The sequence below is a fragment of the Narcine bancroftii genome, chromosome 3 (assembly GCF_036971445.1).
Source record: "Narcine bancroftii isolate sNarBan1 chromosome 3, sNarBan1.hap1, whole genome shotgun sequence".
In the NCBI taxonomy this organism is placed as follows: domain Eukaryota; kingdom Metazoa; phylum Chordata; class Chondrichthyes; order Torpediniformes; family Narcinidae; genus Narcine; species Narcine bancroftii.
The window spans coordinates 29,925,791-29,949,221 of NC_091471.1; the positions used below are offsets into that span (position 1 = coordinate 29,925,791).

General features: G+C 39.5%; 1 protein-coding gene across 18 annotated transcripts in view; it reads right to left on the reverse strand.

The window, feature by feature from the left end:
- The window catches only part of ctbp1 (C-terminal binding protein 1), a 424,680-nt gene that overhangs the window by 219,648 nt on the left and 181,601 nt on the right, over positions 1-23,431 (reverse strand). Inside the window, exon 1 of one of the 18 annotated variants that reach the window (XM_069923691.1) lies at positions 10,520-11,118. The exons of 15 other annotated variants lie outside the window; for them this stretch is intronic. Coding sequence is in view for 1 of the 3 variants with exons in the window: in XM_069923707.1 (XP_069779808.1) it covers positions 10,520-10,523 (4 nt within the window). In the remaining 2 variants the exon portion in view is untranslated. Of the gene's footprint in view, positions 1-10,519; positions 11,119-23,431 lie in introns of those variants that run through there. 2 more of the 18 variants (XM_069923699.1, XM_069923707.1) reach the window with 2 other exon arrangements.

The following is a 23,431-nucleotide window of genomic DNA, read 5'->3' on the forward strand; positions in this document are numbered from 1 at the left end:
TTACTTTATTTTTATGTCATTATGATATTTTGTTGTCATTCTTTGTTTGGCTGGGGAGGGAGAGATTTGCTCTATGTTCTATTAGTCATCAGCCACTGGTGGGTGATCCACGTCCAAGTTTTGTTTGGGGATTACTACCTCTTGGTAGTTTTCTTTTGGGTTTTTTTTTAACTTTTTTTCATTTTATTTTATTTAGTTTCTAATTTGTGATTTCTTTTTCTCCTACAGGAGGGCCTATTTATGTTATTTTAAATCTTTATATATTGATATTATTAGCTTTTAGTAATATTAGAGGATATGTCAAAGTTGAAGTTTACTACTTTTAATGTTCAGGGTTTAAACAGTCCGATTAAGCGTAAGCGCATTTTGGCGTATATTAAGAAAATGAAAATTTATGTCGCTTTTTTTTATACAAGAAACACATCTGAATGTCAAAGAAAGTATGAAATTGAAGAGGGATTGGGTAGGACATGTTTAATTCCAGGGCTAAAGGTGTAGCAATTTTGATACATAAGAATTTATCTTTTGAATTACAATCAATGGAGGAAAAGACAAGATGTATTCTTAAATTAAATTGTAAGATTTTTAGTGAATTTTGGACTTTACTTAATATTTATGCCCCAAATGAGGATGATGAAACATTTATTTCGGATGCATTTCTATATCTGGGTCAGGCTAATGAGAATGTTTTAGTTGGTGGTGATTTTAATTGTGGTTTGGATCCTTTATTGGATAAGTCTCCGAAGAAAGTTAAGAAATCTAAAATGGCAGTTCAGGTTCAAGCATTGATGAAAGATCTCAATTTAGTGGATATATGGAGACGTCTTAACCCGACAGAGAAGGATTTCTTCTTTTATTCAGCTCGACATGAATCGTTTTCAAGGATTGACATTTTTTTTAGTATTGGCACATCTACAGGGGAAAATACAACAAGCGGAATATAAAAGTAGGGTGATTTCGGATCATTCTTTGTTATACTTTACATATATAACTTCTGAAAAAGTTCAAGTGGCTTATCATTGGAGGTTTAATATAATGCTGTTAAAAAACGTGGAATTTATTGATTTTTTGAAAGAACAAATTAATTTTTTTTTTAAAGAAAATTCTAATTCTGTTCAAAGTAAATTTGTAGTATGGGATGCTATGAAAGGTTATTTGAGAGGACAAATAATTAGTTATACTTCTAAAATAAAAAAAGAATCGATTAACTCAGAGTCTTGAGTTAGAGGAACAGATTAGTGAGTTAGAAAAGGAATTTCAGAGAAACGTTACAGAAGATCAGAAAACAGAATTGTTAAGGTTGAAATTGGAATATAATACTTTGCAAACTTATCAATTTGAATGTATGATTAATAGGACCAAACAACGATATTATGAATGGGGAGAGAATGGCAATTAAAGAAAGAACAGGTTTTGAGGACTATTAATGCTGTTAGACGGAATTTGTTTATTACGTATAAACCTCGCAAGATTAATGATGAATTTTGTTCATTTTATAAACAATTTTATAAACATCTGATGGAAAACAATAAAACCGATCGATTGATCTTTTTCTATCACAATTGAACTTAGAGGATGTAGATATACAGTAGTTGGAAGCACCATTTACTGACGCGGAAATTAAAATGGCTATGACGGAAATGCCGAACAGTAAATCGCCTGGTGATGATGGATTCTCGGTTGAATTTTATGAAGTTTTTTTATGATGACCTCTCTACAGTGTTTGAAGATGTACTACGCCAGGTTGGAGAACATTATGAATTGCCTGAGTCTTGTTCTAGTACTTTAATTACGGTAATTCCAAAGAAAGATAGAGATCCTTTGAAAGTATCTTCAAATAGACCGATTCCGTTGTTGAATGTAGATTATAAAATTATAGCTAAAATTTTGGCGAATAGATTAGCTAAGTTTTTACCCAAGTTGATTCATATGGATCAAACAGGTTTCTTAAAGAATAGATATGTCTCAGATAATATTTTACATGTAATTAGTTTGATTAATAGATTTCGACAAATCTTCAGATCATCTGATGGTGATATCTTTAGATGCCGAAAAAGCATTTGATAGATTTGAGTGGAATTTTTTGTTCAAAGTTTTGGAAAAATTTAAGTTTGGTCCTTTTTTTACTGGTTGGGTTAAGGCTTTATATAGTAAATCTGTAGCCAGAGTACTGACGAATGGTTTGATTTCGGAACCGTTTAAACTGACCCGATCTACTCATCAAGGTTGTCCTTTATCATTAGCTTTGTTTGCGTTAGTGATTGAGCCTTTAGCACAGTTGATAAGACAGAATACACAGATGCAGGGTATGAAAGTTTTAGATGAGGAATATAAAATTAATTTATTTGCTGATGATGTATTGGTGCACTTGACAAATCTAGCTCAATCACTTTTGCATTTGAAGGAGTGTTTGATGCAATATGGATGTCTTTTTGGATATAAAGTTAATTGAGAAAAAAGTTAAATATTACCAGTGAGTGAAGGAGATTATTCAGCTTATAAGAACATTCTTAACTTGAAATGGACGGACTGAATTAAGTATTTGGGTATAATTATGGATGTCAATTATCAATCTTTATATAAATTATGTTCCGTTAATAAAAAAAATTAAAACTGATTTGATTAAATGGAAAGATTTACCTATTAATTTATTGGGTAGAATAAATACAATTAAGATTAATATCTTTCCACATATACAATATTTATTTCAATCTATTCCGTATTTACTTGATAATATTTTTTTTCGAGATTTGAATAAAATTGTTAGGGAGTTTTTATGGAGAGGTAAATTTTCAAGAGTAGCTTTGAATAAGTTAACTTGGAAATATGAGTTAGGGGGATTACATTTACCACATTTTTGAAATTATTATGAAGCAGCCCAACTTAAATTTATTAGTTCATTGATAGATCTGGAACGGCCCCCTAGTTGGGCCAAAATTGAGATGGCAAATATTTTTGAATTTGAAATACATCAATTTTTGTTTAGATGGAATGTAAATTTGTTACAGCAATATAATGTACCTATACTAAAACATTTAATGAAATTATGGACAAAGAAAAAGAAAATGATAGGTTCTAGTGGTAATTGTCGGCCTAGTCTCCATTGTATAATATCAACTTATTTCTTTCTCAATACATAATTGAAGTTTATTACATTGGAAATTTAAAGGTGTGGAAAATTTGAGAGATTGTTTTAAAGAAAGTAAATTTTTATCTTTTGATCAGATGAGGGATAGTTATGGTATTGATAAGAATTCTTTGTTTATTTGGTAAGGCATGTGTTTGGTAGAGATATGACTTTACCTGAAATAACTAAATTTGAGACTTTTCTTAAGAAGGTACCAGAGAAGGGTTATATTTCAGTTATGTATCAAATATTACAGGATGGTATGGATAAAAAAGATTGGGATAGATCTAAAGGTAAATGGGAAGCGGAGATTGGTTTTATTTTTTCCGAGGATGATTGGTCAGATATTTGTTATGATAGTGTAACTAGACTGATAAATGCACGTTATGCAATGATTAATTATAATTTTTTACATCAATTATATTTAACACCTGAAAAGCTAAAATATGGTTTTCACAAATCAGATTTGTGTTTTAGATGTGGTAACGCTGTTGGAACTTTTTTTCATGCGGTTTGGAACAAAGTACAATTGTTTCTGGAATACCGGTATCAGATTAAAATACCTTTAGATCCAACAGTAAGGTCTGGGATTAGATAAATTTCAACTTGCTTTAGTAGATTTAGCATTATCTGTAGCGAAAAAATGTATTGCTAATACGTGGAAAGATACGAATATGATTGATATTAATAGATGGCATAATGAGATGAAATATTGTTTAATAATGGAAAAAATCACATGTGTTACATGTGTTTCATGTGATAACTATAGATTTTTTATTAATAAATGGTTGTTATATTCAGAATGTTTACATTTTGATTTACATTGTATGCTTAATTTTTCTTTATTTTTTTTTCTCTTTATGGCTCTCCTTAGGAGAGTTGGCTGAAAGGGGGGGGGGGTTCCTTTTTTCTTTTATATATATATATACACACACACAAAATATATCGTTCATGCTTAGTTTATTGTTATATATGTTACTTATTATCTGTATTTTGAATGAATAAATAAAGTGTAAAAAAAAGAATGTGACTGAAAATAAAAGTAAAATTCTTTAAAGATTATACATTTGTGCAAGTGAAGTTTGTCAGTGCCAGTACAGTATAGTAATTTTGGTTCTAGTTTTAAACTGTTTATTCTTTATGAAGGTGTAAGAGCAAGACTAAACCAACCAGGAGGTACACTTATCCAGCATCTACCAACTCCCATAGGTGCCAGATACCAGGGTTTTTACTGTATTTATTTGTACTTATGAATTCTTGTCCTACATGTGTAATGTTCATCTGTATGCGTATTAGGTCTGTTTGAGTTTCTGAACGTGTTGCACTAAGGATTGGAGAACACTGTTTCTTCATGATGTACATGTGCAAGCAGACAATAATAAACTGGACGTGACCACCTGTCAAGAAATCTCAAGTTTCATTGATACATTCTCTCATTGTCCTCAACTCTTGAGAGAATAGTGCCAGTCAACTCACTCCCTCTGCATAGGGTGAACCTGTCCTTGTATAGTGAATTCTCACTGCATTCCTCTGTCACTGGTATGCCTCTTTTCTTAGGTAATGAACCCAAAACCATCTACACTACTCAATATAGCCTGAGATGATAAACGGAATAGTGAGTCGTTTAAAGGAACTAAAGATTTTTCCGTATTGAAACATATTTAAACATATGGAATAGAATTCATATTGGGAGAGGAATTAAAAATTATCAATGACCAAAAATGTTGTTAAAGCAAAATCAACTTCTTCCTTCTACTTTGAATAAGTCTTTATTTGACAATTAGTACAGTGAAGGTTTACAGAGAATAAAAGATTGTTTAAGATCTTTTTTCTTAACTTTTGATCAATTAAAAAGATAAATAAATATACATAATAATACAATTTTTGTATCAATCAAAAATGTATTTGATAAAGAGACTAGGAGCAGATTTTAGACTCCCTAAACAGTCAATTTGAAGATACGTTAAGATATGTATTACTAATATGTACATAAAATTACAAGAGATTGCAAAGAAAAAAGATTTAAAGATTTGGTCCAAATTATGTTATGAAAGTGTTACGAATACAGTAAATGTTAGAAATCAAATAGTTCAATATAATTTTCTTCATCAATGGTATTATGCTCCACATAAGTTAAATGGACTTAATCCTAATTATTCAAATAAGGGACTTTTTTGCATTCAGTGTGGTCTTGTGAAAAAGTGGAAAGGTTTTGGAATGAACTGAGTTTATATTAGGGCAAATTATGAAGATAATGATACCAAGAATATTTTTACTTGGAGATACTCATGAAAAGGATATAAAATTGAAATTGGACAAATACCAAGAAATTTTTAAGTATTGTAATACCAACTGCAAAGAAATGTATAGCGACATCATGGAAAGATGATCGAGAAATGTTATTAAGTAGATGGTACAATGAGATGCAAAATTGTATACCTTTGGAAAAAAATTACGAATAGTTTAAGGAATCGAGATGAATTTTTTTTATATATATAGTAGTTGGAAACCATTTATGGATAATTTTCCATCCACCTTTTCTATCTTATCCACTCCTCTTAATTAGTAATTTTAATAACAATTATTGATTGTATATGCTAATATTATTGTATATTAAATGGTAGATATTTCCTTCTCTTCTTACTTTTGGGTGGGAGGGGGGTTGGGGGGAAAAGTATAAAAGTTTTGTTTCATTCGCTATGCATATTTGAATAATGTTTTATTCATTTTTTCCTGTAAAGATGCAAACAATTAAATCAAATTCAAAAAAACATGGTCCTAGATTACTGTGGTAGGGTATCCAAAAGAGCAGAAGGTCTGATCATGCATTTATGGAGAGAAAGGGGATGTCAATGGAATCACCTCAATCACAGATTTCCTGCTGATAGTGGATGGGAAATGATCCAACCTCTACCTTAATAAAAGCAATTTTTATTCAAAATATCCTACCCAAATTCTCCAGCTTAAAAATGGTCAATTCATTTGATTTCTTGCAACACTTTTAAATTCATGTTCATGGTCTGAACACCATCGGAAATCAGAATCTTTTAAATATTAAATTTTAATGTAATGCAGTGTTATTATGGAAAATTACACCTTTTTTCAAGTTGCATGATAACTTAGTGGACAGTAAACCAACTTAAAGCAAACCAAAAACTAAAATATGTACTGGCTGCTGTTCTCAAGACAACTCTGAAAGAACAACAGCTGTATATCCTATTTCATAAAGTGAAATAGGAAATAGCTCTAGCTTATTTAATAAACTAACAACGTGTTAACACTTTTGTAAAACTTGATCAAGTGAACAAATCACAGTCCTTCATCAAATGTGCAACTTCCAAACATACCAAAATAGGTAAGATATCTGCAGAACCGTAACTGTATTTTAAACATTAAACCAGACCATTAATTAAGAACTGGAATAAAACCAAACATCACATCTGTCCATTCTTTCAAGACAGTCAATTCAGCCTAATTTCAAAAAGCAATTTTTGATTAACATTTCACTCAGATTATCAAATGGTTTCTCCTGCATAATTTGGTCACAGCTCAATGGAATACACCAAAGGATGTTGAACCCTTCCAAACCTCCTGAAAGCCAGATGTGTCAGTGGGAAAGGCCTCCTGCACCCTTCAGGAAAAAAAGTGCATAGATCACCAAATGCAACCAGAATTAAGATCAGAGCTCAAATGAAGGCAACATTTCCAACTCTTCCATGTTCATTGCCCAATTGTAATTGTTTGGAGAAAGTCCTCAGGAACGGGCAAGAACCCATCACAAACTCTAATGAGGGCCAAACTGAAATCTGACCCACATTGATAGATAGGGACAGCAGAATCTGTCTTTGCACAATTAGCCAGCTGAAAAAGAAGGCAAATCTAAAATTAATTTAAAAACAAAACTGCAGCACAAACTCTCAGTCAAGCTCAAAGTTCAAAGTTTTATTTAAATCATGTAATGTTTGAGAACAGGGTGAAAATAAATCCAAAGGGTTTCTACAAATATTTAAATGGCAAAAGGAAAGTGAGAGATAAAATTAGTCCAATAGAGAATCAGAAAGGACAAATGTGTGTGGAGCCAAAAGAGATGGGGAGGTCTTGAACAATTTCTTTTCTTCAGTATTTACTGAGAAGGATATTAAACTGTGCAGGGTAAAGAAAGCAAAGGGGGTATATATGGAGACTATAATGTTGAAGAAAGAGGTAGTACTGGAGCTTTTGAAACATAAAGGTGGACAAGTCTCCAGGTCCTGACAGGATTTTCCCCAGGACCTTAAGAGAAGTTAGTGAGGAAATAGCGGAGGCTCTGGCAGTGATTTTTCAGATGTAATTAATGTCAATAGTGCCAGAGCATTGGCGTGTTGCACATGTGGTTCCTTTGTTTAAAAAGGGTTCGAGGAGCAAGCCGAGCAATTATCGGCCTGTAAGTTTGACGTCTGTGGTAGGTATATTGATGGAAAGCGTTCTTAGAGATAGTATATATAAGTATATGGAGGTACAAGGTCTGATCAGGGACACTCAACACGGATTTGTGCGTGGAAGGTCATGTTTAACCAATCTTGCTGAATTTTTTGAAGAGGTGACTAGGAATGTTGATGAGGGTAAAGCAGTGGATGTTGTCTCTATGCACTTCAGTAAGGTTCCACATGGGAGGTTAGTTAGGAAGGCTAAGTCCCTGGATATTAATTTGGAGATAGTCAAATGGATTCAACAGTGGCTAGAACAAAGGTGCCAGAGAGTAGTAGTAGATAATTGTTTGTCAGGATGGAGGCTGGTGACAAGCGGTGTACCTCAGGGTTCGGTATTGGGACCGATGCTGTTTGTCATATATATTAATGATCTGGAGGATGGGGCGGTAAATTAGATTGGTAAATATGCAGATGATACTAAAATAGGGGAAATTGTGGATGATGAAGAGGGTTTTCAAAGATTGCAGATGGATTTAAACTGCTTAGAGGAGTGGGCAGAAAAATGGCAGATGGGGTTTAATCCTGATAAGTGTGAGGTGCTTCATTTTGGAAAGAATAATCAAAGCAAGACCTATGTGGTAAATGGGAGGGCATTGAAGAATGCAGTGGGGCAGAAAGATCTAGGAATAACGGTGCATTGTTCCCTGAAGGTAGGAGCGCATGTCGATAGGGTGGTGAAGAAGGCCTTTAGTATGCTTGCCTATATAAATCAGTGCATAGAATATAGGATTTGGGAAGTAATGATGAAACTGTACAAAGTATTGGTGAGGCCAAATTTAGAGTACTGTGTGCAGTTCTGGTCACCGATTTATAAGAAGGATATTAACAAGATAGAGAGAGTCCAAGAAGATTTACAAAAATGTTGCCTGGGTTTCAGCACCTGGAATACAAGGAAGATTGAGCAAATTCGGTCTTTATTCCTTGGAATGTAGAAGGCTGAGAGGGGATTTGAAAGAGGTGTTTAAGATAATTAGAGGGATAGGGTTGATGTGGAAAGGCTTTTCCCATTGAGAGTAGGAGAGATGGATACAAGAGGTCATGGGTTGAGAGTTGACGGGCAAAGGTTTAGGAGTAACATGAGGGGGGACTTCTTTACTCAGAGAGTGGTTATTGTGTGGATTGGGCTTCTGGGAAAGGTGGTGGAGGCAGGGTCAATTTTGTCATTTAAGAAAGTGTTGGATCAGTATATGGATGGGAGGGGGATGGAGGGATATGGGCAGAGTGCTGGTAAGTGGGATTAGAGGAGGGTACTTGGATCAGTGCGGACTAGAAGGGCCAAATTGGCCCGTTACCGTGCTGTAATTGTTATATGGTTAACAAGTTCTCTATTTTCCCTAGAACCATCTTCAATATTGGTTTTCCTCCACATGGAATGAATTTCAGAATTATCTATTGCAAATTTCTCCAAATAAACCTGTCATCTGCTTCATAAATATCCTTAAGCAGCAAGGAATAGGACTGTCCATCCAAGAGTTCAAAGAAGAAGCAACATTTTAAGCAGGTACCGTGCAGCTTGCGGGGAACAAATGCCAGGGTGGAAATTGCTACTTGGCTGGTAGCATCATCAATGCAGCAAGTTGAGGGCTTTTTTTTTAAACTTATACAGGTATTTTGATAGAAAACAAAAAACATTGGATATGGGGAGGTCACAGAGCAACCATGAACAAACAATGAACCTTTCAGATTGATGAATTTTTATTAAACACTAAATATTAACACTGCTTCACACTTCAGTGAGCATTTCACCCTCACCCACAAAGGTTGGTTTCATTTCAGAAAATCCAAGTACATAACTAGCTTGGCATTTCAGTCCAATAATGAATCGCTGTTGGAGACACCCTGCATCGATAAGGACTTTAGGACGAATCTTGCTGGGCTGCAGTTGGCGGTTCCAATTGGAATCAACTGCTTTCAGCTGTGGAAACCAGTTGGTCTCGGACTTCCATGCAGGCAGGTGCAGCTAAACACAGAAGTTGGAGCCTTCAAAAGACAGATGGCACCTCAACTGTCACTTCACTTTTTTGGTTTCCTGACTCTTGGATAGGGATACAAAGGTCCAGTCAGTTTATTTTTTTTAAATTTCACTTGTATTATTACTGTTAAATGCATTTCAATATTTAAAATTTCATGTGGAAACAAATGGCCATTTGGTAAGTTTTTAGTTTTGCCTTCCATCTAAGCTTCACAGGGACATTATAGGTAGAACCCTAGAAGTATGTGACAGAACTTAAATGGTAACAAAATCAGCTCCCGAGTGGATGGGAACCAAGATAAAGTACAATCCTGCACCTTAAAACTAAAATAAAACTGGCCCCTCATGACAATTTCAAAGTGGGATCATGTTCCAATGTTTTATCCCACGCTTCTCTCTCAAAAAAACCTAAACAGATTATTTGGTTGAGAGCTTTTAAAGAGAATGCCAATTAACTGCTACAAGTTTTCCAAAAATGGCAACATGCCCAAAACACTTAAATGGGTGCAAAATATTTTAAGGTTAAGAGACTGAAAGATGTTACATGAATACAGTTTCCTCATGATCTCCAAGAGCAATTTGCCAATTCCTCTCCCCCAAATACTATCCATGCCCAGGCATTTACAACCTAAATAAAAGTTGGATCCTTGGCATCAGCTCTGCTTGCATTCTGTATTACAGATAATACAAGTCTGACAACCTTCTTGTTCTGCATAATCAGGGCTTGACCTCTCAACTTTCAAGGTGGAAGATCATTTTTCTATAATTTAATAATAATTTTTTTATACCTCTTTCAATCACTACCAATATTTATTCCTCAGTCCTCTTTTGACAATTTTAAGTCAATGATTATGTTGTAGCGGCCGTGTAACAGGCCAAGTGGGTGCACAGTGCGGTATTGCGAACAGTTGCCAGCGCTTTGAGCCATAGGACAGACAGCTGGGTACTCACCCATTTTATGGACCACACACGTGTGATGCTGTGTGCCGAGTAACAGCAGGTTGATTTGTTGAGTTTCCTGCCAGAAGGCACGGGACTCTCACTGTGCTTAATTTAAACTTGCCAGCCCTGTGGATCGGCAGCAAACTCATAATGATGTCCCACCCGTCCCATGGAGCTTGGGACATGAAGTATATAAAAGAAATCTGTAAAGTCTAAATAAAGCAGTCTTGTGTTGACTAATCTGGCGTATGTACCGAAGTAGCCACAACAATTGGTGAGCCCGACACGATTCGAACAAGCAGCCTTCTAAGCAGAATCACCACTTCCATTTACGCCGCCTGTTCCAACAGCTGTAGGAATTTGGTCTTCCCATCAGCCCAAGCAAATGTCAAGTTGGCAAGTCCACCATCGACTGCCTGGGACACAGGATCACGGCCAACGTTGTCTTTCCCTCATCCAGCAAGGTAGAGGCAGTCTGTGCTTTTCCGAAACCTACCCTGGTTAAGGGACTGCAGAAATTCTTGGGAATGATAAACTTCTATCACCGGTTCATTCGAGGAGCTGCTGACATTCTTCAACCTCTGTTTCAGATCCTCACCACAAAGCACAGGGAGGTTACCTGGACAACAGAGGCAGAGGTTGCATTTACAACTGGTAAAGACGCTTTAGCCAACGCAGCAATTAGGATGCTCCCCCATCCTAATTCCGATGTTTCCCTGACACTTAACACTGACGCCTCAGATAAGGCTCAGTTCTTGAGCAGTCCGTCGATGGCCATTGCCAACCCCTCACTTTCTTTAGCCGACATCCACACCCATCGGAGATAAAATAGTGCATTTGATCAGGAACTATTGGCATTATATCTAGCCACACAACACTTGGAATATGTTTTGGTAGGGTCAGCATTTCACTGGGTTTATGGACCATAAGCCACTCATTTTTGTCTTCAGCAAAATAACGGTTCCATGGTTGACCAGGCAGCAGCATCACTTGTCATACATTTCCAAATTCACGACGGATATGCGCCATGTCTCAGGTAAAAGCAATCTTGTCGCTGATATGCTATCCAGACCGACTGTACATCATATTCAGGATGGCACTGATATTCCTGAATTAGCCAGTGCACAAGCCATAGACGCCAATGTTCAGGCATACGGTACTGCCATTACTAACCTGGACAGACAAGAGGTGGCACTACAACTGGACAGCCCAACCCTACTTTGTGATGTGTCTTAGGGCTACCCTAGACTGGTGATTCCGGCATCTTAGAGGGGACATCTTTTTGACCAGGTACACAGCTCGTCTCATCCATCCATCGTCAAGCTCATGTTGAATAAATACATACAGCATGGACTGAACAAGACCTGTCGGAAGGCACGGGACTCTCACCGTGCTTAATTTAAACTGCCGGTCCCGAGGATTGGCGGCAAATTAATAATGAAGTCCCACCCCATCCCATGAAGCAGAGGATGTGAAGTATACAAAAGAAACCTGTAAAGTCTAAATAAAACAGTCTTGTGTTGACTAACCTGGTGTATGTGTATTGTTTTAGTAGCTCTACCAAAGCAGCCATTACAATGTCATATATATGGCAAAACAAGAAACCTAGATTGAATAAAAGGTATCTTCAGAACACTAGACATAATGGGGGAATTAGCCCTAACTAATTTCCGTTTTTACTACTGGGTTATGAACACAAGAAATATGTTACTTTTATTGCATTGTGAAAAGACAAATGAATATCCTAATTGGATTGAGATGGAGTTCAAGTCCCTCAGAAGTACCTCCCTATGGGCAGTATTGGGGTCATCTTACCTATCTCTATTCAAAAATTGACAAAGAACTTAATAATCACACATAGATTGAACATCTGGAATCAAATCAGAAAGTTTTTCAAGATTACAGTTACAAATCCTATAATATCTAATTATTTCACCCAGCTATTTTAGAAACCGGTTGTCAAGAGTGGAATTTTTTTTTAGTTATTAATAGTTTTAAAGATCTTTTTATACAACATTTTATACGTCTTCAACAATTGGGGCATGATATTTAACCTCTCAAATAGACATTATTTCAGATACTATCAAATTCGACATTTTGTTCACTCTAAACTTTTAACATTCCCTCTCTTCCTGACCTACAATTTACTCAAAGGCAGGATATCTGCTTTATATTATAAACTATTGAATATGAAAACAATTTCTTTAAGTGGAATTAAAACAATGGGAGAATGATCTGAATCTCTCTTTCTCAGAGGGTGAATGGACTTCAATTTTGGGCTTGATTTACAATTCATCACTGTGCACAAGGCATACATAGTCTTACTCAATTCAAAGTGCTACATTATGTACATTTCTCCAAAGTCAAACTTGCTCAAATTTATTCTGATATTTGTTCACTGTGACAAATGTAAAAAATTCAGTGCCTCTGTTACATACGTTTTGGACTTGCCCTAATTTGCAAAAATATTGGACCAACATTTTTAGAACTTTTTCAACCATATTTAGGCTCACTTTAGATCCATGTCTGGTAATTGCACTATTGGGTTTTTCTAAAGATGTAAATATTATTTTATCTTCTATAATTCCTAACAATGACATGTATTATCCATTACACAGTATAGAATCTTGTGATTTTATCTTTTCTCATGCCGGTTCCTTTTCTTTCTCATTATTTTAATATTTTCTGCCTATTAAAGCACCACTGCTCGAGTCAGGAAGTAGCCAAACAGCCAGAAGGTAAAATCTTCAATCTTTGCCAAGTTTCACAAAAATTCACTATCAGAAATACAACACTACAGCACAGGCCCTTCAGCCCTCAATGTTGTGCTGACCCACATATTCCTAAAAATAGTGCTAAACTTTCCTTATTCTATAACCCTCCACCTTTCCTCCATCCATGTGCCTGTCTAAGAGACCCAATGCCCGTAATGTTTCAGCCTCCTTCACTATTCCTGGCAAGGTCCTTCCAGGCACCCACAACTCCCTCTGTAAAAAGGATGCCTCCCCTAAACTTCCCTCCCTTCAATTTGTACATGTCCTCTGATGTTTGCTGTTCCTGCCCTAGGAAACAGGTGCTGGCCATCCTCCCCATCTTATACCTCTCAATCTTGTAGACCACGACAAAGTCTCCTCTCATCTTTCTATGCTCCAGAGAGAAAAATCCCAGCTCTGCTAACCTTGTCTCATAAGTCTTGTTTCCCAATCCAGGAAATACCCAAGTAAATCTCCTCTACACCCTCTCCATAGCTTCCACATCCTTCCTATAATGAGGTGACCAGAAATGAACACAATACAGGTGCTCCCCATTTACAATGGTCCTACTTATAATTTTTCAAAGTTACAATGGTTCGAATCTGTGCTTTCAATTTCAGATTTCTATCTGTTCCCATGCTTTCGATATGCTAATCTTTTATGATGTTGGTCACTTTAGCATCCCCACCATCCAGCAATTAATTTTAGTTCAATGGTTCAAATATTCTTCATGCCCAGTATACTTTCAGCTGAGTGCGTTAATGGTTTTTTCAATGTGGAATAACGGTATTCAAAATTTAATTATGAAAAAAATAGTATGTGCAGTATTCTTTTTTCAACCCATGATTTTTCGAACGCAAACCCATCGTGAACTGAGGAGCACCTGTACTCTAAGTGTAGTCTTACCAGAGATTTGTAGAGCTGCAACATGACCTCTACACCTGAACTCAATCTCTCTATTGATGAAGCCCTGAATCCCATAAACCTTAATTATCCTATCAACCTGTGCGGCAACCTTGAGGGATGTATGGATTTGAACCCCAAGGTCTCTCTGTTCATCCACTCTCCTAAGTAATCGACCATTAAGCCTGTACTCTGCCTTCTGGTTTGTCCTTCCAAAATGCATCACCTCATGCTTATTGGGATTAAATTCCATCTGCCGCCCATCTCTGCATCTTGTCTATATCCTCTTGTAACCTTGAACAACCTTCAGCTCCATCCACAATTCCTCCAACCTTCATGCTATCCACAAACTTAATGACCCATCTTTCCACCCCTTCATTCAGAACATTTATAAAAATGACAAAGAGCAGGGGTCCCAGACAGATCATTGCGGCACTCCACCAGTCACCAACCTCCAGGCAGAATACTTTCTTTCCACTACTACTCTCTGCTTTCTTCTTGCAAGCTGATTTTTTTTTAAATCCACACTAAGGGTTCCACTGATCCCAGGCCTCATGACTTTCTAGATGACAGTCTCTCATGGGGGACCTTGTCAAATGCCTTACTAAAAATCCATGTAGACCACATCTTCCACCCTACCCTCGAATTCTTTTGTTACAGTACAACTCCAATTATCCAAAATGTCATATAAATGGCTTTTTTGGATAACTGGTCTCCTTTTTAAAAAAAACCAGTAGCAACAACAAATCACTTGCATCAGTGTTTAAACAACAAAGAACAAGGCTTTTTAAACATTAAAATAATGTTTTAATTCTCACCAAAAAATGCTAGCCATCGCCAATCATCGAGATGAACTCGGCATGACTGCCAATCACTGAAACAACTCAACTGCCGCCGCTGATCACAGAGACCACCCATCCTCCGCTGCCGATACCAGATACGAACCTACTGCTGCCACTGATCTCCAGGAGGCTTCCCAAGCCAGTGGAACACTCACTAGCAAGTCAGCAGGCTCCTGTCTCCCAGTTACCAGAGCTCCCGATGCCAGAGTCCCGAACTCAAATCCTCCCCTCGGCCAATCGCACACACATATTAGGGAAATAAACAGAGGAGAGGATTCGAAGCCAGCATCTGGTGTACCAAGAAGGGAGGGAAAAGAATAGGAGGGGAGGGAATGCCATTGAGGCTGAGGTCCCACTCCTACCCAGGAGGGCACTATCGTTGAGGACACTGGGACAAGGGACTCTTCCAACCGCTTGTGGCCGGGAGACAATAGCACACAGTTTGAGAGGGAGAGTTGGAGAGAAAAGTCAATAGCACTAGTTAAAAGTGAAATGGAACAAGAGAGGGGAGGGAGTTTCCTGAAACGAGGACAATTGTCATTCTAATTTCATATCAGGTAAATTTCTTTTCAACTTGAGGTCAATTCAGTTCTGAAAAAAATTCAGAGAATCCGATTTTGGATAATTGGAGTTGTAATATTACCTCCTCAAAAAAACTCAATTAGGCTCATGAGGCACGACCTTCCCTTCACAAAGCCATGCTGACTATCCTTATCCCCTTTTACACTTGCGTCCCACTAAATCAGCCGTTCAGTGTCCCAGGATAGGAATGGGTTGACCACTCTTAATTGGGACACTGCAAGTATTCACACTTGCAAGGAGCCATCCACAGGGTTAGGACTGTTTTACCTTCTACTGGTGACGTCATGATGTATCGAGTGATGGTGGACCTGCCCTAAATCCTAATCAATGTATTATGATCTTATATTTGAACAAAATTAATCATGACTAATTATAACATAATTAAGCATTATTTGTAGCACAGTATGAGCCCTCAGCCCCTGTTGCTGTGCTGATCTATATAAACCTTTATAAGGGACCAATGGAAAGTGCAAGCAATCAAAAGCAATAGCGAACAATTTCTAAACAGCGAGGGAAAGCTGGTAGCACTAGTGTACACAATAAATACCTTGGGGGGGGGGGGGGGGGGGACAATGGCAGACCTGCCCTTCCAGAATTCTGTGCAACAGAGTAGGGGCTGTATGCACGGCTGTATGCACAGAGCACTCATGGAGGGATTCCTCTGCTGCATGGCATTCTGGGAAGCCAGGTCCACCATTACTTTTTCCTCACGGTCCTTATAAAATGTGCACTATAGCGCTACCAACTTTCCCATGTTGTTTAAAAATTGTCTGCTATTGCTATTTATTTCCTCTCCCTCTCCCCCACTACAACTTTCCCACAGCAAAGTTTGTACCTTCCTTTTCTTCCTTCATGTTCCGGTCCTAGAATGCAATTTCCCGTTCTACACTTGTCTGATTGCAACGCCGGAGTTTGCAGATGCCAGGAATTGTACTAGGGGCCGAGGCAGTCTAACCCAGGTGTGAGATTATGTCATCTCACGCCGGCATTTAGTTAATTTTCATTCCACACTAGACCCTTTTTAGGCCAAGTGGTTGTTAATTCCTGTCTTAAGAATTTTTTCTAATAGTTTGCAAATCTTTCAACCATTCCATTTTTGTCATAAACTATTTATTAGAAAGAATAATATTATTTTGCTCATGTCTATTCAAACATCCAGTGTTTTATTTTCAAGATAAATCACAAAATTCAACATTGTGTAATGGATAATACAGGTCAATGCTGGGAATTATAGAAAATATATGGCTGCTGGAGGGTTTGTTTTTAAAATCAGTGCATTTGTAGTTTATTCTTGTTATCATAATTTAAATGTGTCAGCATTGAAAAATTAGTTTATTACCCAGAGAAACTTAATCAATTGAATACAATCTTCATTTTGTATTTCTCAAATCCAATAATCATTACTTAACAACAATAATCTTGCAAAACTGAAAAGTTATGAGACGGATCAGAATATATCAATACAAATCATTTTTCCAACAGCCAGATTTTTAGTAATCAAATAATTAAGCTATCAGAAATTGGAGGAACAACAGGTCAGGCAACATCCATGGATAAAAGTGGTCATCAACATTTTGGATCAGGCCCCCAAATCAACTAAAGTGCCTGCCTTTTTGTTGGGTATGTAAAACAGTCCCCATAATAAACCAACTCTGATACCATTCTCCAATTTTTCCTCCTCTACATTGACTACTTGATTGGTGCTTACATCTTGAACCCATGCAGAATGACAATGAACTTCATGGTCAACTTCCACTTCACCAGCCTATGCATGACATATCATCCTACAACACTTCCACCAACTTCAGCACATTCCGACCACCAGCCACATCCTCCCCTTCCCCATCAGTCTCGGCAAGACTCCTGGTCCATTCTTTCTTCTCAACCCACCCTTCCACCTCAATTACCAAAAGTTTAAATCTTATCCACACATCTCCCCCATCCATCTCCATTCATCTAGCTCCATTCAGACCCACAAGTGTGTTATTGATTAAGTATTTTTATTAAAATTGCACTGGCATTTCTCGATTAGCTTTGCCTTTTTATACCGATTTAATAAACATTTAAATTTTCCATTTCTTTCAAGAGCAAGCCTCTCTTCTCCTTAAAGCAGCATTTGAATTGAGAAAATTAAAAAGTGCAATGCAGTGAATTGCTTAAACACCATTATAGAGGGTGGGGTGGAAACTTAATCTTTCGGGTCTGGCACTCCCTGAACACCTGCATCCGACGCCAACAATGAAACACTGCATCTAACAGTTGAAACAAAAAAAACTCTTGAACAAATCCACTGGTTGGTTATCTGATCCATTAATCAATTAATTAACTGATGAGCTCAGAGCCAGGCTCATTTTCAATTTTCTGTTTTTCTTGGCTCTCTGCAAATTCTAACCAGCAGCTTAGACCATGAACTAAACAATTCAGTCTCCTTTTGTACCACAAGTGTATCGGCTCAAATGTTCTAATTACTGGATTGTTTTAATTCATTTCATGGATTCACTACTAATAATTGTAACAATGGAAGGTTAAACACTCTATTCCAGTTTGAACAAAGTTTCAATTTACATGCCAATTTTCAAATAATCATAAAAAGGGTCACAAAATGCATCCCTTCTATCAATGGACTCTTAAAAGATCAAAAATGTCAAATAAAACTTTAAAATACCAGTTACCTCATGAAGAGTTTCCTGGGCAACTGGCATTTTGTTACTGCAGGAAAAATCAAAGCATATTTGTGGCACAGTAAAACTGTCAATTCAGCCATGGAGCATATAGCATCAGACCAAAACATTTTCCAGACTTCTGGACATTGTTTTTTTTAAACAACACATTTCATTCAGTGTAACAGAATGGATGTAGAACTTCTTTTAATCCAATGCACTGTGTTTGGTGGAGAAACCAATCACAGGTGGAGAGATTGCTATGCAGAGCCCTTGCACTCTGTTCAGTAGAGTGATTGCAAGCTTCCTGTCGTGGTAATTCACCATCCTCTTCCAGCTCTTGATCAATCTGCAGCCTCTTGCATTTGAGCAACAAGGCCTTTGAAGTTCCAAGAACAACATTTTATCTTTAATCTGGGTACACCGTTGTCTGCAGGCTCCAATATCCCAGTGTTAAACTCTCCAACTTTCGACATTCATCCCTCAATCAACGGAAAATGTTTGGTTATTTGGTCAATGTCACAGGTGATAATTACTAGATAACTACAGTCTGAGGTTCCTCCTCATTTCATAAGGAAATTCATCATACTGGTACCCAAGAGCAAGGTGTGCAGTTTTAATGAAACTTGCATCTGCTGAGATTAAGTGCTTTGAGATTAAGTGCGCTGCAAATCAACTCCTGCCTGAGGACCCAGAATCCCTCCATTCTCCTGCAACAGGTTAAAAGCTCACCCTCCAACTCTCCATGACTTCACCTGGACCAAAAGCATACCCATGTCATCATTCATCAACTACAGATCAGCATTTACCACAATCACATTTCCCAAACCAATAGTTATGCTCTGGGATCTCAAGACTCTCTTCCTTATTTTGCAACTGGATCCTAAACCTGCTCATTCGCAGACCCCAATCAATGTGGATTGGCAAACACACCTCACTGGTCATCAACAAAGCAGCACCTCAAGGCTGCATGCCAAGTGGACAAATTCACTGATGGCACCACCGTTCATGGCTGTATAATATATGGAGTCCTGGTTTGACGAAAACCAGGAAATCCAGGAACTGCTGGCAAAGAAGCGATCTGCCCACCAGGCTCACCTTGCAAAGCCTTCATGGCCAGAGAAAAAAATGAGCCTTCCGTCTCACATGCAGCATTCCTCAGTGCAAACTCTGGGAGATCCAAAATGAGTGGTGGACTAGCCTCACCAAACAAACCCAGCTTAGCAGCGACATTGGCGACTTCGGGGGTTTTTATGAGACACTAAAGGCTGTGTACGGCCCCTCACCCCAAGTCCAAAGCCCGCTGCGCAGCTCAGACAGTGAAGTCCTCCTCAGTGACAAGATCTCCATCCTCAACCGATGGTCAGAACACTTCCAATCCCTTTTCAGTGCCAACCGCTCAGTCCAAGAATCCACCCTGCTCCAGCTCCCTCAACAACCCTTGAATCTAGAGCTGGATGAGGTCCTCACCCGGGAAGAGACATATAAGGCAATTGAACAACTGAAAAATGGCAAAGCAGCAGGTATGGATGGAATTTCCCCCCCCCCCCCCCCCACCCCCGGAGGACTGGAAGGCTGGCGCCAAAGCTCTGCATACCAAACTGCAAGAGATTTTCATGCTCTGCTGGGACCAAGGAAAGCTGCCTCAGGACCTTCTGGATGCCATCATCATCACCCTGTACATAAACAAAGGCGAGAAATCAGACTGCTCAAACTACAGGGGAATCACACTGCTCTCCATTGCAAGCAAAATCTTCGCTAGGATTCTCCTAAATAGAATAATACCTAGTGTCGCCGAAAATGTTCTCCCAGAATCACAGTGCGGCTTTCACGCAAACAGAGGAACTACTGACATGGTCTTTGCCCTCAGACAGCTCCAAGAAAAGTGCAGAGAACAAAACAAAGGACTCTACATCACCTTTGTTGACCTCACCAAAGCCTTCGACACCGTGAGTAGGAAAGGGCTTTGACAAATACTAGAGCGCCTCGGAAGCCCCCCAAAGTTCCCCAACATGGTTATCCAACTGCACTAAAACCAACAAGGTCGGGTCAGATACAGCAATGAGCTCTCTGAACCCTTCTCCATTAACAATGGCGTGAAGCAAGGCTGCGTTCTCGCACCAACCCTCTTTTCAATCTTCTTCAGCATGATGCTGAAACAAGCCATGAAAGTCCTCAACAATGAAGACGCTGTTTACATCCGGTACCGCACGGATGGCAGTCTCTTCAATCTGAGGCGCCTGCAAGCTCACACCAAGACACAAGAGCAACTTGTCCGTGAACTACTCTTTGCAGACGATGCCGCTTTAGTTGCCCATTCAGAGCCAGCTCTCCAGCGCATGAAGTCCTGTTTTGCGGAAACTGTCAAAATGTTTGGCCTGGAAGTCAGCCTGAAGAAAACTGAGGTCCTCCATCAGCCAGCTCCCCACCATGACTACCAGCCCTCCCACATCTCCATCGGGCACACAAAACTCAAAACGGTCAACCAGTTTACCTATCTCGGCTGCACCATTTCATCAGATGCAAGGATCGACAAAGAGATAGACAACAGACTCGCCAAGGCAAATAGCGCCTTTGGAAGACTACACAAAAGAGTCTGGAAAAACAACCACCTGAAGAAACACAAAGATTAGAGTACACAGAGCCGTTGTCATACCCACGCTCCTGTTCGGCTCCGAATCATGGGTCCTCTACCGGCATCACCTACGGCTCCGAGAACGCTTCCACCAGCGCTGTCTCCGCTCCATCCTCAACATTCATTGGAATGACTTCATCACCAACATCGAAGTACTCGAACTGGCAGAGTCCACAAGCATTGAATCCATGCTGTTGAAGACCCAACTGCGCTGGGTGGGTCACGTCTCCAGAATGGAGGACCATCGCCTTCCCAAGATCATGTTCTATGGCGAGCTCTCCACTGACCACCGAGACAGAGGTGCACCAAAGAAGAAGTACAAGGACTGCTTAAAGAAATCTCTTGGTGCCTGCCACATTGACCACCGCCAGTGGGCTGACATCGCCTTCAACCGTGCATCTTGGCGCCTCACAGTTCGGTGGGCAGCAACCTCCTTTGAAGAAGACCGCAGAGCCCACCTCACTGACAAAAGACAAAGGAGGAAAAACCCAACACCCAACCCACCAATTTTCCCTTGCAACTGCTGCAACCGTGCCTGCCTGTCCCACATCAGACTTGTCAGCCACAAACGAGCCTGCAGCTGACGTGGACATTACCCCTCCGTAAATCTTCGTCCGCGAAGCCAAGCCAAAGAAAAATAAGAAAGAAAGAATATATGGAGTGAGAAAATAGAATGGCGATTGAGAACCTGGTATGGTGGCAAACCAACCACCTTGTTTTGCCAGGCTTGGAAATCCAAAATGAAAGAAGCTGCAGAAAATGACAGCCATAGCCAAATCTATCATGGCAATAGCCTCCTGGCCTCTGAACCATGACCAAGAGGCACTGCCTCAAAGTCCTGGCAACATGCTCTCTCACTGCTACCTTCTGAAGAAAGGTATCCAAACTTGTAGACTGCCACAAGTTTCAATATCCCAATGTTAAACTCTCCAACTTTCGATGTTTATCCCTCAATCAACAGAAAATGTTTAGTTATTTGGTCAATGTCACAGGTGATAATTACTAGGCTCAATAGTTTCTTTCCAACAGTCATCAAGCTTCCGAACCTCCACACATCATCATCACACAACTTCAAGATCACCAAAGAAGATCTGTCGGCACTAGACATTTTCCCTCTTTTATTGTACATATTTTTCTCTCTCATTGTGTCATATGTTTTGTTTTATGTACCTGGAAAGATATTGAATGGGAGTTTACCATATACAGTAAATCATCTAAAAAATGGAGCAAATAACTCTTTCATTGCATCTGTACATTGTATTTGTTCTTATGACCCAAACCTTGCTCCAAATAGTCAATCTGGGTAGGAGCACGAGAGAAAACTGCAGTAATTTAAACAAAAGCCTGCTATATTTTTCGTGAATTGCTGAACTTGAAAATAAACTAGTGCCAAAATTACACATAACATCCATTTTTTCAAACTTTAGCCCCTTTTTCACTGGCACCTTGTCCCAGAAATTAACTGGGACAGGATCCAGTGGAAAAAGAAAACTGTCAGCACGCTGGCGTCAAATGACATCATTTCATACCAGAGATTAACCACCACAACCAGTGGAAAAGGGACAGGAGAAAGTCAACCGTTTCCAGTTGAAAGTAGAACATTCTGATCCCCAGGAATGAGTTGTATCCCAGTTAAGGATGACCCAGTGGAAATGGCACAAAGGGCTTCCTATCGTAGGACAACGTACAGCCAATTAACTGGGATGCCAGTTGAAAAGGGGCTTGCAGTGGCAGCTAAACGGAGTTGGGTCGAACGAGACCAGTAGTCGGTGGGCTCATTTGCACTCCAGTTTTTTTTTTAAAAACTTCCCACGCTGCGCCTTATAAGGCTACAGGCAAGTCCCACCCTCGTGCCAAAAACAATGTCATGACATTGCCCAGCATGCAAGCAGGCCCGACCCATCCAGCGGAAAAGATGATGCCAGCATCACCATCTTGACCGCTGCCGCGACTGTAACATGTGGAGCTGGTTCACCTGCCGTCAGTGATGGGCACTGCCACACACCACCCCCCACCCCCGCCAGAACTGGCAATAGTGTGCTGTGCCCCCAAGTCCTGTGTTGGTCTTGCCTTGGGGGGCCTGCTCCTACGCTTGGCTTACTGTAAAGCAACCAGCTGGCTGAGGTCGAGATGTGCAGGCTTCAGGAAGTTGGCTGTAAACAGTTCCTCCCTGCCCCCAATGTCTATTGTGAATGTGTTGCCGCTCCTGCGAACCACCTTGTAGGGTCACTTAGTTGGGTGGGGGTCCGTGGGAGGGGGAGGCAGTGCGCACCTCGGTGAACTAACACAGTCAGTTGTCTTTTAGTCTTCAGGCACAGAGGTGGGATGAGGGTGGCGGCCGTGGGGTGAGGGTGGCGGCCGTGGGGTGAGGGTGGCGGCCGTGGGGTGAGGGTGGCGGCCGTGGGGTGAGGGTGGCGGCCGTGGGGTGAGGGTGGCGGCCGTGGGGTGAGGGTGGCGGCCGTGGGGTGAGGGTGGCGGCCGTGGGGTGAGGGTGGCGGCCGTGGGGTGAGGGTGGCGGCCGTGGGGTGAGGGTGGCGGCCGTGGGG